The sequence below is a fragment of the Paralichthys olivaceus genome, chromosome 19, assembly GCF_024713975.1.
Source record: "Paralichthys olivaceus isolate ysfri-2021 chromosome 19, ASM2471397v2, whole genome shotgun sequence".
NCBI lineage: Eukaryota > Metazoa > Chordata > Actinopteri > Pleuronectiformes > Paralichthyidae > Paralichthys > Paralichthys olivaceus.
This window is the reverse complement of record NC_091111.1, coordinates 19,085,060-19,102,510: the sequence shown is the minus strand read 5'-3', so window position 1 is coordinate 19,102,510 and position 17,451 is coordinate 19,085,060. Positions and strand designations below refer to the sequence as shown.

At 43.7% G+C, this 17,451-nt stretch overlaps 2 protein-coding genes across 4 annotated transcripts in view; both read right to left on the bottom strand.

Annotated features, from left to right (window-relative positions):
* Nucleotides 1-149: 149 nt before the first annotated feature.
* Nucleotides 150-9,303, bottom strand: angel2 (angel homolog 2 (Drosophila)). Of its 3 annotated transcripts, none has more exons than XM_069515294.1 (9): nt 8,298-8,459; nt 6,705-7,678; nt 6,224-6,444; nt 6,034-6,103; nt 5,218-5,648; nt 4,917-5,058; nt 4,607-4,679; nt 4,367-4,497; nt 150-663 (listed from the first exon to the last, which is right to left on the bottom strand). In XM_069515294.1, exons 1-9 carry the CDS (start codon nt 8,345-8,347, stop codon nt 602-604), a joined length of 2,154 nt encoding a protein of 717 aa, XP_069371395.1. In that variant the 5' UTR covers nt 8,348-8,459; the 3' UTR covers nt 150-601. The 3 variants fall into 3 exon arrangements, with proteins under 3 accessions (XP_069371395.1, XP_019966408.2, XP_019966407.2); XM_020110849.2 differs by lacking the exons at nt 150-663; nt 8,298-8,459 and adding exons at nt 3,118-4,088; nt 9,165-9,303; XM_020110848.2 differs by lacking the exon at nt 150-663 and adding an exon at nt 3,118-4,088 and having other exon boundaries at nt 8,298-8,458.
* Nucleotides 9,304-10,187: 884 nt separating this feature from the next.
* galnt14 (UDP-N-acetyl-alpha-D-galactosamine:polypeptide N-acetylgalactosaminyltransferase 14 (GalNAc-T14)) overlaps nt 10,188-17,451 on the bottom strand; it is a 94,119-nt gene continuing 86,855 nt past the window's right edge. The window contains exons 14-15 of the mRNA XM_069515298.1: nt 16,203-16,322; nt 10,188-12,482 (exon numbers count right to left, since the gene is read on the bottom strand). Coding sequence (XP_069371399.1) covers nt 12,324-12,482; nt 16,203-16,322 — 279 coding nt within the window. The 3' untranslated portion in view covers nt 10,188-12,323. The remainder of the gene's footprint in view (nt 12,483-16,202; nt 16,323-17,451) is intronic.

The following is a 17,451-nucleotide window of genomic DNA, read 5'->3' as shown; positions in this document are numbered from 1 at the left end:
CTCAGTTTGCTGGTGATGCAATAAAGTAAATGAAGAAGTAACCGTCCGTCTTGTCTCAGAGTCATTGTCATATATGGTCCCATCTTTAACAGTCACGTCACTGTGTGTGAAGATAAATGTACCCATCATTCAGAGTGACGAGCATCACAGGTCATTTCAGTGTAGAAACAAGAAGCTGCAAAACCACAGAGAGAGAAAGACAGAAATGTGTCCAGGCTTTCTAATGAAAACTGTTGTTGTCAACACACAAACAAAGAAACAACAAAATCCCCATAAAACTCAACAACAAGCATCTGATCTTTGGTCGGTTATAAAGTAAATAATGAACTTTACAAAAGAAAATATATCATTTATCACATGAATTCATCTGAGGAGAAACAGTGACATGGACGTGAGGTTCCTGTTCCTCACGCTGCACAACTAGTTCCCTCACAGCACCCCCCTCTGGACACAAAGGCTTTTACATGAACTCCTGAACATGAGCATGGAAATGAAACGTTAAAAGAAAACTTCACACTACTGTGGGTCAGTGATTCTCAAATGGGGGTACTAGTACCCCTAGGGATACTTCGGATACTTGTTCACTGTGATGAAGCCAGTTTCAATTCGGGACGACGAAATCAACAAAAATGGATTCGTGGTTGAAACGTAGCAGCAACGCACCTGAAAACAAAGAGATAGAAGTGAAGAAGAACGTGAAAACAGAGCCGACAGAACACAACACACTGTTTCTCTGAGATGTTTAGGGTCAATTACAACAACCTCAGTTTCGTCTGAATTTAGAAGTTAGAGGTTCTGGCTCATCCAGGCCTTGATGTTCTTGAGACGATTAATAGTGAATAATAAGAGGTTCTGGCATTTCTGAGTGCTTTCTTGTGATTCATCTGGTTTTCCTTCCAGGCTCGGTGAAAGTCATGCTGACTGGTGGAACGCCACTTCCTCTCCAGCTTCTGTGATGTTTTAAAACACGTGTTTGAGAATTATACCACGGAGCTGATCTCCTCTGATTGACCTTCTTCTTTTTTAGCAGGAGGCAGCGTCAAGGGTCGTTTGTAATGAGGCTGCTGTTCTATTAATAAAGTTATCAACTAGTGTGGGAGTAAAGTTGTGAATACTTTCCTGTACTGTACTGACACATGGCTGAGAGGGAAGTGTAGAAGGAAGCAGTTCTTTACATTTGTTCACAGTTTGATCAACTGAATGTTGAAATCACCCACGATAAAGATTTGATCTGTTCTAACAAGTAAACACAGTTTCTATAGGATACTGTGAGGTATATACTGTGAGGTGTACTGTGAGGTATTGTGAGGTATGTTGTGAGGTATATTGCGAGGTGTATTGTGAGCTATGTTGTGAGGTATATTGCGAGGTGTATTGTGAGGTATATTGTGAGGTGTATTATGAGGTATATTGCGAGGTATACTGTGAGGTGTATTGTGAGGTATACTGTGAGGTGTATTGTGAGGTATACTGTGAGGTATATTGTGAGGTATACTGTGAGGTATATTGTGAGGTATCGTGAGGTATATTGTGAGGTATGTTGTGAGGTGTATTATGAGGTATATTGCGAGGTATACTGTGAGGTGTATTGTGAGGTATACTGTGAGGTATATTGTGAGATATTGTGAGGTATATTGTGAGGTATGTTGTGAGGTGTATTGTGAGGTATACTGTGAGGTATATTGTGAGATATTGTGAGGTATATTGTGAGGTATGTTGTGAGGTATATTGCGAGGTGTATTGTGAGGTATACTGTGAGGTATGTTGTGAGGTGTATTGTGAGGTATACTGTGAGGTATATTGTGAGATACTGTGAGGTATATTGTGAGGTATCGTGAGGTATATTGTGAGGTATATTGTGAGGTATGTTGTGAGGTGTATTATGAGGTATATTGCGAGGTATACTGTGAGGTGTATTGTGAGGTATACTGTGAGGTATACTGTGAGGTATATTGTGAGGTATTGTGAGGTATATTGTGAGGTATACTGTGAGGTATATTGTGAGCTATGTTGTGATGTGTATTGTGAAGTATACTGTGAGGTATATTGTGAGGTATTGTGAGGTATATTGTGAGGTATACTGTGAGGTGTATTGTGAGGTATACTGTGAGGTGTATTGTGAGGTATATTGTGAGCTATGTTGTGATGTGTATTGTAAAGTATATTGTGAGGTGTCTTGTGAGGTATATTGTGAGGCGTGTTGTGATGTGTATTGTGAGGTATACTGTGAGGTATATTGTGAGGTGTATTGTGAAGTATACTGTGAGGTATATTGTGAGGTGTATTGTGAGGTATACTGTGAGGTGTATTGTGAGGCGTGTTGTGATGTGTATTGTGAGGTATATTGTGAGGTGTGTTGTGATGTGTATTGTGAGGTATACTGTGAGGTATATTGTGAGGTGTATTGTGAAGTATACTGTGAGGTATATTGTGAGGTGTATTGTGAGGTATACTGTGAGGTGTATTGTGAAGTATACTGTGAGGTATATTGTGAGGTATCGTGAGGTATATTGTGAGGTATATTGTGATGTGTGTTGTGAGGTATATCTTGAGGTGTATTATGAGGTATATTGTGAAGTATATTGTGAGGTATATTGTGAGGTATTGTGAGGTATATTCTGAGGTATACTGTGAGGTATGTTGTGAGGTGTGTTGTGATGTGTATTGTGAAGTATATTGTGAGGTATATTCTGAGGTATTGTGAGGTATATTGTGAGGTATGTTGTGAGGGCGACTGCTCTGATAGAAGTGTGTAAGACTGAATTGCAGTGGAACGTTCTGTTTATTCCACAAAGAACTACAGCTCTTATACTCGTTGACAACAAGTACATTGCTGCCAGTACACTTCCTGTAACTTCTCACTAGTGTGTATGTGAAGAATTTGTGTATATGTTTTTTGTCCACACAACGACACAACTAGGTATTGGTAGTTCGTGTGTTACAGCCAAGTTTGGTCAAAACAAGTTGTATCACAGTAATTCACTCAAAACTGCACAAGAAGAAGAATCGTCTCCTGTTTCACACACTTCGAAATATCAGCAAATAAATGAGCAGTGATAAATTCACAGTGTGAAGATGCTGGAGTCAAACAGACCAAACTCGACGCTGAACCGCAGCCACATGTAAAAATGTTCTTTATTTACAAACTGGAAAACAATGTTTCTTCCCAAAACATAGAAAAATATATTTCCATCCGTGTTGTTTGTCGATTATGTTCAAGTGTGAAATGAAGCAAAATGTCCGTCAGACTTTCAATCCACCAATCAAGTCGCTTTCCTCACCAGCAGCAGTTTATCTTCAAGTGTTAAAATATTTAAGATTAAATCTGTCCCTTCGTAAATTCACATCCTGACAGAAAACAACAAATAGGTTCAATAAATGTTTTCCTGGTTTCCTGTAGTGGGACTGATTCTATATAAATATATATATATGTGTAAAGAATTAGATAAAACGAATGACGATTGTTGAGGACGCTTCCAAAATCTGGGAAAAGAATCCACGTGACCGTTGATCAATTATTAATCGTAATAAACACAACATTTTTAATAATAAACCTCAATTCAAAACTCAAACCTTCAACTATTAGAACTGTGTAAACTTTCAACTTGTTTAAAAGGACGATCCACACCCACAATGTTCAAAACGGAAACATCAGTGTTCGACATAATTACATCTCTTGTATTTCTGCATTTAAAAGCTTTTGTCCTTCAACACCGTGGTGGGTATTGTGCAGATTCCGTCACCGTGTGGATCAACCTTCTTCTTGGGCGTGAAAATGTCCGCATGAACAGTAACTCACCAATCAAAATACTGCACGTGCACCACATGCTTCACAGTGATCTTGGCGAAAAACTGTCTCTAATCCTGTTTTACGCGTCGCATCATGAGAGCAGTTCTGATCGGCTGCCCCGATGATTTCCCAGGTCAGAGCCGAAAGCGGAAGCGAGCGAGGAGAGGGAGGTGGTCGGACGAGTGACGCGGGTTGGGCAGGCAGTTGACTTCCTCCAGCTCGGACTGGCCGACCAGCGACAGTCTGCCCAGCAGCTCGAGGCCTCGGACACCGGGACACGAAGGGGAGGCGGAGAATTCTTCCAAGGACGGAAAGAAACGGGGACAGAAATGAGGAGAAATGCAACCTGACTATTGTCTGAGTAAAAACCACGAAACTGAAGAGAATCTGAATCTGAGACGGACTCGTCTTGTGTTGTTGATTAATTCTATTCGTCGTTTTGCTGCTATGACGTCGACTTTAAACGCTGATGCTCTTGAGTAGAAAATATAATGTTTCTTATTTGCAGGAAAATAAAAAATGATTCAGGACAGAACAGGTGTGTGTGTGTGTGTGTGTGTGTGTGTGTGTGTGTACCGGGGGTGAACAGGATGTAATCCACAGTTATGGCGGTGCGGGAGTGACAGGTGGTGATCTCAGGTCTCCCATCATGCATCAGGCGGTGCTGATAAGAAGACTTCAGATTCAGGCTGTGCTCGATCTTCGCTCTAAAGACACACACACACACACACGTTTCATATTGAGTTAACACACTTAACAGCCGTTGTCATTTGAGACAAACTGACACGTGAACCTGTGAGTGATGTCACACGTTACCTGTTAAAAGCAGAAGCAGCAGTTTTGTTGACGAGATCTTCGACGGTCAGATTAGAGATGGCTCCTTCCACGGCTGAGACAGACACGGAGGTGAAGCTCAACAACGCACTTGATTTAAACTACAACTTAAACTCACATCAACTGAACCTAACTAAGAAATAAATTAATAAAACTAAACCAATTAAACTCAACATAAAAACAAAGTCAACTAAACCTAATTAACTGAAAACTAGATTCAAACAATCTGAACTTAGCCAAACTCAACTGAACTGAACTAAACTAAACCGAACTAGCAGCAGGGTGAGTTTACCTGAAGGACTGGTTCTGTCGGAGCAGGACTCAGCTGAGAGTTTGTTCTCGTACTGACACTTGAGGTTGATTCCTAAACTGTGAGACCAGATCGGAGACGTGAGGAGACGCTGACCTCTGGGAATGTTCTCCTGACCAGACACCTACACACACACACACACACACACACACACACACACACACACACACAAATTATTATTGTTTAGATCTAATCAAGAGTCACATTATTTTTCAAATAATTGACCAATTGTTTTGTTTATTAAAAGTGTGTGTGTGTGTGTGTGTGTGTGTGTGTGTCACACCATGCCGATCTGCAGTCCTCTGTAGTCCAGGCCGCCTGTGGTCAGGAAGCTGTAGAGCGGACTCCAGGGTGTTGAGTTGAAATCCCCGCAGAGCAGCACCGGATTGGTTGAGCCATCTGGGAGGCGGGACAGCCGGCTGATCTCGGCCAACAGGATGGCGAGCTGAGCCAGCTTGATGTCACCGCGGCGCGGGTTGTACAGGAGGTGGGTGTTGGCCACACAGATGAAACCAGAGGGATCGGACTTGCAGACGACATTGTTGGGTCGCAGGAGCACAACCAATCCCACGTTGTCCCTGTCGAGGAGGGCGTCGCTGGGGCGGAAAAACTCAACGGGATGGGAGGAGACGAGGGAGAGGCGGGATGATTTGAAGATGACGGCACATCCATCTGGTTTACTTCCTGTCCGCTTCTTATACTCACACTGGTAACCTGATTCACACGGAGGAGTCTATAAGAGCACACACCGGTGCACAACAACAGGCTGTACGTAAAAGATGGACGACATGAAGTCAAAACATTGGATCGCCCCCTGGTGGCTGGCTGCAAGCAGGTCACAAACAGCACCCCCTCCATGTTAGTGGATTGGACATAGACCTTGATTGACAGCAGGACCTTTATACCGCAGCTCCGACTCTTTCTTTTAAAACGACAGGAAGTGGTGAAGCGTCGTCCATCTTTATTTACAGTCTATATGCATGCGCCTGATTTATTATTTCACACAATATATTTGTATATTCTTCTAGAAGGTTCATTTATTCACTGAAAAGTTGAACATGAGTTTTAGAGGACACACACACACACACACACACAGTACCTAGCCTCTGCAGCGCAGGTTTAATCTGGTTCTCATAGTGATCCTCCTGGACTTCTTGCAGACACAGAATCTAAAGAAAAGAAAAAACAAAAGTTTCCATCAAACTCTTGAATCCAGGTTGTGTGTGTGTGATGTTCAGGTTCTCATCTCATGTGGAGAGGACCAGTGAAGTGTGATCGGATCCACTCACGTCAGCGTCGTGCTGCTGAATCTCTGCCAGCAGGTTGGGCAGCCGGTACTCCCAGGGCAGGACGCCGGGGTCACAGTGTCTGTACAGGTAGACGTTGTCCTGCAGCAGCTCCTGAGACAGGATGTTGTAGCTCATCACTGAGAAGTCAAAGACTGTGCTGTCCCCTGGTGGTTGAGGGAACGTCCTGCAAGCGGGAGAGGTCTCCCAGTGTCTCTGAAGAGCTGAAGAGAGGGAGCAGTGAAGGATTAACACAAGAGTTTATAGATTTGATCTCAGATCAGGAGGCTTATGTCCGAGTCACTGACTAGAATTTGATGAATAACAAAAATCAAAAGCTCCGGCTCTATATTCATAATCCCGCTCAACTGTTTCCAGTCTAACTGTTAAACAAAGGCTCTTAAACTTGTACTTAAACAGAACAAGCCCAGAATAATCAGTGAATCATATTTCAGTCAAAGGCTTCCTCAAAGAATGAACATACATGTCACCGGTGTGGCTGCGTCCTGGTGTCCGACAGGCGGAGATGTTCCGGGTGGAGGAGGTTGAGTGTGATCTCTACTTCCCTGCCCTGGGTTTGGGGGACGAGTGTTGCTGCAAGGCTGAGAATGAAGCGTCTTCCAAGGACCTCCGCCTCCACCTCTGCCCCGTAGCTGATCCTCTGGTGCTTTTGTTCTCCTGTGAGGAACTCCCTGCTCCTCTGCACCTCTCTCTTTGAACCAGGGGTTGGGTTTGGGTTTGTGTGTGGGAACTTCACCATGTTGAGGTTTAGTTTTGGGTGTTTGAGTTCTGGAAGCTGCAGGTCGAGAATCTTTGTGTCCTTCTTGATGATGTTTGTTCCTTTGTTGAGTCACGGTTCCATCTGGACCGGTGCGCTCTCTATTCCCAGTTTTATTCTTTTCCACATCTTTATCTCTGCTGTTTTCCCGGCTCACACCTCTTCCGCCTCCATTCTTCCCTTTGTCCCGACCTCCCTCTCTAAAGTGATGGTTCGGTCGAGGGCTGCTCTCCACCCTGGGATCCGGGTGATGTCGCTCCCTCTTTGCGTTTCCATCATTAACCTTCCCTCCGGTTGCCCCTGCTCCTCCTCTGTGTCCTCGTCTTTCATCATAGCGCCGCTTCTCCTCTTCACTCTTCCTCCGTTTATGAGGAGGCTCTCGATCTCTGTCAGCCCGCTCCATCAGGAGGCCAGCAGAGGTGTAGAACGAACGCCAACTACCGCTGGCGTTGATGTGATGAGGAGGAAATGTCCTGCCAGTGAAAACCTGAGGGGCCGTTGGGTGGGTGAGGGGGGGTCTCGGAAGCCAGGGTGGAAATCCTTGCACTGACCACCATGGAGGAGGAGTCGGGATAACTTGTGGGGGGGAGGTGAAGGAGGCGCTGCTGAGAGGAGGGTAGTAAGCGTGGGGAAGGAAGGAGGAGCTGAAGGAGCTCACCCGGCGAAGAAACATGGGGTGGCTTAGGGGGGAGGAAAACAGGAGTTAAGAAAAAAACACATCCAAAGTAACTTTGGGGAGAATTTGAATTTAACTTATACTGTTTATAATCACTCACAATGTGTGAAAAGCAACATGACGTTAAAAAGAGTGGATTAGAATTATAATGAACACTCAGTAATAATGAAGTCTCTCTGTGTTTATTTCATATTTATAAACTTTCACCAAGATTTGCATTAATTTAACATGAAATTTCAGTAGAAATGAGAAGGAGACGACTTCAAGAACAAAACCTGAGTGAAATAAAAGGACGTATTTCTTAATAATTACCAAAACAAAAGGAGAAGAATCATGTTTTTATATTAATTCTGTTCTAGACATCTGGTTGTAGGTTTGAATGATCATTATTACACCTTCCTGGCTTTTCTCTGTGTTGCTTCTTATTCACTGAGCTGATTTTAGAGAACTTTTATTCAGACTTGTTTTCAATTAACACTGAACTTTACCAGAAACAATTCAAAGAACCCTAAAACCTGCGTCACGTGGAAAAGATATCGCGCAAAGATCGTGAGTTTATTAAATCTCAGCAGGTTTTCGTGGAACGTGAATCTTATTTTAAACCTCAGCGGACACGGACTCACTTCTCCCTGCAGGCCGAAGACTCGTCATTGGACTTCCGGTCTGGAAACATGTTGATCAAAGTCACAAATCAACATGTTGACGAGTTTTATTTTCGACTCGGATCAAAGACAAACCGCTGGTCGGGAGTCCCTCGGTGATGACGTCACACTGTGCGCCGAGGAGAGCTGTGCTGCCTTCAAGCTCCTCGGAAACTTCGCGTTCGTAATGTACAGTAACAAAAATACTCCGAGTGAGAGAGTAACACCTCCATCTAGAGTAGAGTTCAAGTATTTTTATAAAAACAGGAACACTTTTCTTCGCTCTGCCGCCAAACAGCGAAACAGAAATGCGCATTGCGGTCACAGTTCATTTAAAGCGTGAAGTAAACAGATAAAACGATTGAATGATATTAATTTGACGACAATTTAGTGAAAACTACAATAAAACAACGATTTTATTCGTTCTTCATTCATCAAGTTGAACAAAAGTCAGTTTTTACACGTTTATTCTTCTGTAACCTTGAATGTTTTACCAAATCCTACGTTTTCAGAGATAACATGGTTCGCCCCTACTTCCGCCTCTTTAGCTGGGACTTGTAGTCTTTTCTCTGTTGGCGGATATGAGACGAACGGGAGAACGGACTACAGCCACGTCGGTGCTGCGTTAACACTGGTCCGACCGGAAACGTGGCTCAGGGCTGAATTATTATAATTATTATATTTTTAATCGTGATGTTTCTGAAACGTCACCGTTTCTCCTGCGTGTTAAAATCTTACGGACGAGATTCTGGTCGTGAATCAGGTTGGACGTGAAAATGAGCAGGAACACGATCTGTGGGGATTTGTCTCGTTTCCTCAGGAGCGAGATGAGAAGATGAGAATACTCACGAGAAGACGAGTCTCCTGCAGGAGAACAAGGTCAGAGGACGATCAGCTGCTGGTGAGAGAGTCGATGCAAGTCAGAGAGAAGAAGAGTTCATGATGAAAGATGATGATGAAGAAACAAGGAGGAGACACATCCTCCTCCTCCGAGAGAGAGAGAGAGAGAGAGAGAGAGAGAGAGGAGGGGGAGGGAGGGAGGGAGAGAGAGAGCTTAAACAGACCCTCCCTCACCTTGTGTATTAAAGTATTAAATGTTTTCTCTCTTCAGCTCTAAAATGTGACATAACATTAATTAATTGCGACAGAGAAACAGAACAGCTCCTGTATCTGTGTCATTAACAGTAGGACAATAACAATAACTACTATTACTACTAATGATAATAATAATTAACTCAGCGCACTGCAATATAAGCAAACACATGCATATAGAGAAAACACGAGTAAATTAAAGAAACAGCTTCATCAATTCGACGACACGAGCTGCAAAAAGTCACACAACACATGTAAATACAGAAACTTGCTGCAAACAGCGACAACGGAAATGTTTCCAGGGGGACCCCGAAAACTGATGAACCTGCTGTAGTTCAAATCTCTGTGTTAAATCCTCACTGACGAGGAGCAGACTTCATTCATTTCCCAAAGTATTTTTTCTTAATTTGCAGAGCGTCGAACCCTCTCGGCCACCGTACACTCACTGCGTATCAAAACCATCCCATCGCAGACACCACAGTGACATCTGGGATCAAACAGCTGTAGTTGAAATGGAAGTGAAAGTAGCATAGTGGTAAATTGAACATGTGGCAACATCATTAGAAATAAGACTAGTGGAAATTATAGACGTAATATTAAAGTATTTGTGTAACAAACGTTGTTGTCTGCAATACTAATACCTCCAAACTAAAACTAACAGCATTAGTGGCAAATAATAAAGTAGCAGCATAATAAAAAATAATTTCAGCCGAGTTTCGTGCAGTATCTGTGTTTGTACCTCAATGTAAACATCACAGCTATTTCAATAAAATAGAGGCAGCCATTACAAAACCTTTATTCAGAGTCAAACATTATATCAAAGCTGTGAAATACACAGAAGATCTGGTTCCAAAATCAGGAATCAATCATCTCAAGATCAAAAAAGTGCTTTTTCATGTCAAATGACTGTCGGAGAAGTTTAGAGAAGTTTCCTTTAACATTTTCAGGTCAGAAATTAACTTCAGTCGTAAAACTTGAAATAATCTCAGGTTTGGTTGATTTTCGATGATTTTCGATTCTAAACCTCGACTGTTTTGTGAATCCTCCAAAGTCGAACAGGAAACGTGACGTTGATGAATCTTCATCACAGTGATTGAAAGATTATTGAGTAAAGCTTTTTCTCCCAGTTCGACTGAGTTAATTAAAGGTGTGCGTGAGAAACTAAAATAAACGTGAACTGGTGGAGAAAATTCTCACATGCACGGCAGCACTTCTCATCTGGAGCAGCTGCGACGGAAAACACTGCAGAGGAGATGTGCTGCGTTCATGCTGTTCATCGGGTCGCCTGCAGACTTGACTCCTCTGGTTGTAAACTTCTGGTTCCTCCAGGGTCTCGTCCTCCTTCACGTCTTTCCTTCTCCTTCGTGCTCCTCTCTCCTCCTGCAATCAGATCGGCTGACATGGAAGCCGCTGGAGCCAAAGCTGTTGCAGGGAAATGATCGTCTTCTAAAAATCCCAGGGCCGACATTTCATCTTTTACTCGTTTTGGAAAGCAGAGCAGCACTATGTCGTTTTTAAACCTGCAAATTACAGCGTTGAAGTCATGTTGATGAGACACAAACTTATTCCTCTTTCACATCCAAATTATCAGGTAAATGTAGGTTCTTTGAAATGTGGGTAAACGCACTAAAACAGACGGTTGTTTTCTTTTCCATTGCCGGTACGAGTTCGTCTCGCTGTCTTGCCAAATTAGACAGAAGCTAAAAATGGATGCAGGACAGATGTGGCCCTGGCGCTGTTATTGGACATCAGACCTTCAGCTCGTTTGCTCTGCTTGACGTTGTGTGCTAAGTTTTTGAAGTTTATCAGAAGTAGGTAAACCCATTTCAATAGAGGTTTAACAAGTTAGCCAAACAGTTCCATGCTCGGACATCCATAACTGCGTCCGCTACTTGCTCGCTGTAGTAGCTTGTTAGCTCGTATGCTTCTGTTCCACTCTGAGTTGGACGCAGTGAATCTGCAAATGTTTTAATGCCGGACTCCAAAAACCTCGTCGGTCGACCTGGACCTTTGGCTTCCGTGGTTTCCAGTTTCTTCCCCATCAGCTTGTCTGATATTTGTGAATTACGTATTCCACCTATAGGGGGAGCCTCAGCCTCAAGACAAGGCGAGAGAATCTTGTATTGTTACACTTTAAGTTAATTCTGCAGCAGGTGAATACATTTAGAAAAGCTTTCTTTTCTCAGGTCAGTTTCCAGATTTTTGATTTTGTCAAGCTGTTTGACGGGTCCGAGGTTTGACCGGCTTGATAAACGTGTAAATTTGGACTTTGTGGTGAGCGTCAAGTTGGACGTGTGGCTTTAAGTCGTTAATCTAGTAATTCATAGTTTCAGAGCAGGAGGAGGTGAAACTAATCGTTTGTGCTTCAGTGTCCAGACAAACCCGGTGAGTCAGGTTACTGCAGTAAAGATATTTGACCAAGTAAACTAAAAATTTCAGTTGTGCTTGGTTTTAATTTCCAAAATTCAAACATTTTCATTGCAAAAGATTCCAAGAAACATTCTCTGATTAACTCTTGTTCCTCGAGCAAAGCTTCTGTCCGACTCATATCTTTGACAGTTCCAGGTTTTAAGGTGCACTTGGTTCAACATAAGAACTTTATGGATATAATCTCCAGGCTAAACAAACTTTCCTGATGCGTCTCCTCCTTCGGCAAAGTTTCGATCCAGCACCCATCCTCTGTGAATCAGGATTTCAGACCTGCCGAAGTTCTCTACTCGATTTCTTCTCATGTTTAACGCTAAAGAGACAAAGCGCTCGTCGACCTTCTGTTCGACTCCCATCACCGCAGCGACTCGACAGGACGCAGTCATGTACCTTCACTGTCTGAGCAGCAGGTGCGTGAGCTGGAGAATCGGCGTCGGGGCAGATTTTTGCAGGTGAAAGGTCAAAAGGTGAGGAAGGGGGGGCTGGGGGTCAGGAGAAGGGCACTTCCCATCTCTGTGTGTACGCCGTCAGTTCACAGGGGCTGATGACCAGCATCCGCGACGAGTCCATCCCGTCCAGAGCCATCTCCGAGTCCAGACAGAACCGAGACACCAGGTGCTCCAGGTGCGTCCCAGACTTCTGCCACCGCTGCGAAGGACACGACAGTTCGAATGAGAACACGTGCAGCTAAACAACGCGTCAAGCTACCAACATTCAGCTCATTGCATTATTACATCTCACGTCTCACAGTCTTTGGTCCAGTAAAGAAAAGCCGGACTCACACTTTACTCAATTCACACACTTAGGTGCAACAACGCCCGAACAGCCGAGGAATCGAACCACCGACCCGACAATTAACAGCTCATGACACTATGTTCGTGAAAATATTGATTCATGTGGTGATTTTAAATTCTAACAGTGGACTGCTGCAGGTTCCTTACAGGAAACGTGTGTTTGCTACTGATCACCACTAGATGGCAGAGTCATCAGCTGCCTTTTCTGCTGTGAGAGAGTGTGTGTGTGTGTGTGTGTGTCCAGATATTACTCATGTTGTGGGGACCTAAATCTATTTAAACAGACACATTATGAAGAAAGCAAGTCCCCATAATATAAACATTACGTGTTTGAAGGTTGGGTTTAGTTTAGGTTTAGGACGGAACTATGGTCAAGGTTCGAGTGAGTCTCCAAGTCATGTCCTCTGAAGTCCCAGAGACACGACTGAGAGTGTGAGTGCTCTCTGTGAAGACCTGACAGAGTGAGGACATTTTGGTGATTAGAATAAGGTTTAGGTTTAAAGCAGGAGGCAGTGAATGCATTGTCCTCACTAAAATAGAAGTACAGTGTGTGTGTGTGTGTGTGTGCTCGTGCATGATTCATAGCTGGAAAACAAAGCCGCAGATATGATCAGACATGAAAAGAGGCTTTTATCAAACTGTGGGTCTGAAACCCAGTCATCAGAGAGAGGGAGCAGATTGACAGATAAAGGAGGAGAGAGAGGAACAAACAATCTGTGTGTGTGTGAGTCTGTAATTTCAGCGTGCATGTGTTTGGGTGTGTGTGTGTGTGTGTGTGCACGTCGGCAGGGAGCGGCCATGTTGTGTTTGCTGAGCCTCTGAGGCGTGTCGCCGTCATGTTGGTCGATCTTGATCTCTTAAGACCTTGTAAGAGCACAAACACACACACACACAGACAGAGAACTGCATTGTGGGTCTTCATTGTGGAGACGACTCGCTCATCACAGCGCAGCGTCGGGATGCAGAGCTTTTTAATTGGGTGGAAAAAAAAAAGACGCAGGGATAATTAAAAGTAAATCAATTAGCATTCACCTCGTTACTGACGGCTGCAGTGAGAATAACACCTGTCTTTACATTTACATTACATTTGCATACATTACAGTTCCTGGCACTTCTGTTCTTTTCCAGCGGGGGAAAAGGTGACGGGAGTTTATCCCAGAATGCACTGGGATCAGGCTGCGGCCATCGCGGGGTGAACACAGATCAGACCTGAACTCTCCTCCTCTGGGGTTTTAGGGTGCGTCAACATTTCACAACTCCTCAGCCATAAACTGTGGATTTGACTCGTTCTTTGGCTGAAGAGGCAGCGAGCCGATCACACTTCACCTGCTGCTGACGACAGCGGTCACATGTCAACGTGACGCCACCGACCGGCGGTGAAATGAAAGAGTCCTAATGAAAGAGGCTCTTCCTTTAAAAAGGGATCTACATCCAACTCCACTGAACAAAGATGATGTGGATATCAATGAAGAAATGTAAAGTCTGTGAAACACGGAGCAGAAGAACGAGTAAACACAGGAGGCGGAGCTACTGAAGACACAATGCAGCATATGACTGATGGAACACGTGATCGAAGGTGGAAAAAAAAAAACCAGAGCGGGAAGAAGAGCGGCGACATGTGGACTCTCATTTTCAAAATAAAACACAGTCACACAGTCACTTTAATTATGTCGACTGGCGTTAACGATGAAAACCGACAGTCTCGTCCTCGTGACGATCATCAGGTCGAAACGAGCGACGGCGAAAAACCAAAACATGAACAAACGATAAGTGATAAATGATAAGAACTTACACTCTATACCTATAAACCAGCCACCAGGGGGCGATGGAGACATCTTTGTTTACAGTTTAAAAACCATCTTCCTGCAGCTACAACACGACATCAACACGTTCAGGATTCTGACCTGTCAGCGTAACTTCATCATCACATCAGTGCAATAACAATTTAAAGGTTTAATTTTTAATAAGTGGAAAGTTCTCGACTGTTTGTTTCTTGTCTCATCAGAGCACGACGTCATATTCATGTTTTAACACGTCCAACCATCTATTTATAACTTTTTATTTGTATTCACTCTCTCATTCTCTTCTCCTCCTCAACACCATCCTCTCTCTCTCTCTCTCTCTCTCTCTCTCTCTGTCATGTTCTGTTAAGTTCTATCTCCACCACTTTCTCTCATCCCATCCCTCTCTCTCTCCTTAATTTAACCTCCCTCTACATTTCCTCGTCTCTCTCTCTCTCTCTCTCTGCTGGTCTCAGTGTCTCTCTACCAGTCAGCTCTGGGCTGTTTCTCCAGTGAATCTTCGTTCTAATTAGCCATCATCGCTCTGCTTCCTGCCTTCTGACACACACACACACACACACACACACACACACAACTAGGACATGTACCAGCACTGTGTGTGTGTGTGTGTGTTCTTTGTTAGTCACTTCATTTAACAGACTTGTATCTGATGTTCATCTAACAAACCTGAGCTTCAACTCCTCCAGCTACATATCACCTCCCTGTGTGTGTGTGTGTGTGTGTGTGTGTGTGTGTGTGTGTCAAAACACCAGAATCAAACACCAGAAACATGTTTACCTCTCTCTTTACTTCCTCCTCATCCCACCCTTTGTCATTCTTTCTTCCTTCATGTTTGTCCTGTTTCTCCCTTTTTTTTTTTGCAGACTCCATCTTCTTTCCTACCGACGAACCTTCTGTTCTTTCCTCCCTATAAATTATTTCTCCTTCCTCCATTTCCTGCCTCTTTCCTTCTCTTAAACTCGATGTGTCTGACGCGTGCTGAACAAACGCTGGGAAACAATTCACCACTGTCCTAATTTTCAGTGTCGATGCTCCAGAAAAGCGTCGAGCAGAAGACCCCCCCCCCCCCCCTTCATTTACGTATCCCTCCCTCTTTTGTGATCATCCCTCTCTCTCTCTCTCTCTTTGGCCTCTTCATCGTTCCCACCTGTCACAGATGACTCACACATCCTGATAACATAACAGCAATGACACAGAGTGAATCTCTCTCACTCACACACACACACACGTGAAAACATGTGCAGCCTGTTTTCACGTGTGATCACAACCTAATAATCAGTCAAACACACACGTTAAGCACATTTGTCTGTGCTGACTGAACAGTTGGTGAGGTGTAATGAGCTAATCTTCCTCTGACTCTCTCTCTCCCCGTCCTCTAACTCTTCCCTCTCTCGTCCTCGATTCACTTTCCCACCTGTGCCTCTCTCTCTCTCTCTCTCTCTCCCTCTCTCTCTCTCGAGTGATTTATTGGTTGTCAGGTTGTTCTCTGCTGCAGGGGCTTCTGGGACACCGTCAAGGAGCCCAGTGGTCAGGTAATGACGTGTGTGTGTGTGTGTGTGTTATTTCAACCTGCCTGTCCAAAAAAGTGTCAAGCATCTGCCCCTGCAGCATGAACGTGTGTGTGTGAGTCGATCATCTCTAGACAAATTTAGCTTTAGATTAATTAACATTTAGATTAATTTATCAGCCATATGATGTATGGTAGTGACTCGCCTGCAGGTACACACCACCTGTCGGCTGTCTGTGTGTGTGTGTGTGTGTGTCGTACAGACCTGCTTGCCGTCGGCCATGTTGCAGGGCAGCAGCAGGACCTGGGAGGCAGGGAAGGTGGTGGACAGAGACAGACAGTGCTGCTGCTGACGGATCTGCTGCCCGTGAGTGTACACCCACTCCTGCAGACAGAGACCAAGACAAAGTCACTCATTCATCTTCATCTTTTCAGAGTTAAAACTGTTTGTTAGTAAGAGGGAAGAGGGGATGAAAATGAAAAAGAGGCAGAGACAGGAAGAAAAGTGACATTTAGGTGAAGTATAATTGCAGTTTAAACTTCAGTTTGTGGGATTGAGGAGGATCTTTCAACAGAAAAGGAATATAACATAAAGATGTTTTTATTAGTGTATAATCACCTGAAACTAAAGCTGCTTTTCACTGCACCGGAGGGTCTGTGATAAATCTGATTCCCTAATAATGTGCATTATTTTATGAGCTATAGTCAGTTCAAGTGTAACTGTTCCTGTAAGACAACAGAGTCCCAAAAGAGAAAAACAAGTGTCTAACATGGTTTTATACACTAATAAATAAACAGAGCCTCTAAAACATTTAAGCAGCATCGAGCTCTAAAAAATATTCCACATTCAAATATTCAAGTGTTAGATATTTTCAGTCTGAAGCAGAGGTGTAGGTGATGCACACACACACACACACACACACACACACACACACAGGAACTCTCAGGAGGTCAAAGTTCAAAGCACCAGCACTCTGATGTATTAATGATTCCGTCGGACGTGTTCAGAAAGAAAATATGAGCCGAGAGGAGAAAAACAAACCAACACAGAGAGAAGTGGAACTGGGTCAGTTTTATTATGAAGGCAGGATGCATGTCGAAATTAACCCGTCTGGAGAGTGTGTGTGTGTGTGTGTGTGTGTGTGTGTGTGTGTCTAGAACACGGGAAAGAACCTGATGTTAAAGTAACATCCACTACTCAACCAAATGTACGTGTACTGCCGTGTCATTACTACACAACAGTACTAAGGATAATAAAAAAAACTATGTATTCAACACTTTGACAAGCAGGTTGTGTGCAAGTGCTTCACAGACATAAAACACATCGTGCAATTACAAGTTTAAACGACGCAGGAGACAACGGATCAAACTGTCTTTAAAAAGCCCTCTTGTAAAAATGTGCAGTGAAAAGTAAAAGGCCAAGAACTTAATCAAACCGTCAGTTCAACAGTTTCATCCGTTCGGTTCGAAGTCTGCAGGAAACACGTTTTATACAAACACACGCTGGTTCACGT

Bases quoted from the DNA above. Each gene is read 5' to 3' on its own strand.
- angel2 (XM_020110848.2), bottom strand. From the start codon at position 8,347: ATGTTTCCAGACCGGAAGTCCAATGACGAGTCTTCGGCCTGCAGGGAG. The intron at 6,104-6,223 runs GTGAGTGGATCC...TCTTTTCTTTAG, and splicing joins TTCAGCAGCACGACGCTGAC to ATTCTGTGTCTGCAAGAAGT. The intron at 4,680-4,916 runs GTAAACTCACCC...TGTCTGTCTCAG, and splicing joins CGACAGAACCAGTCCTTCAG to CCGTGGAAGGAGCCATCTCT.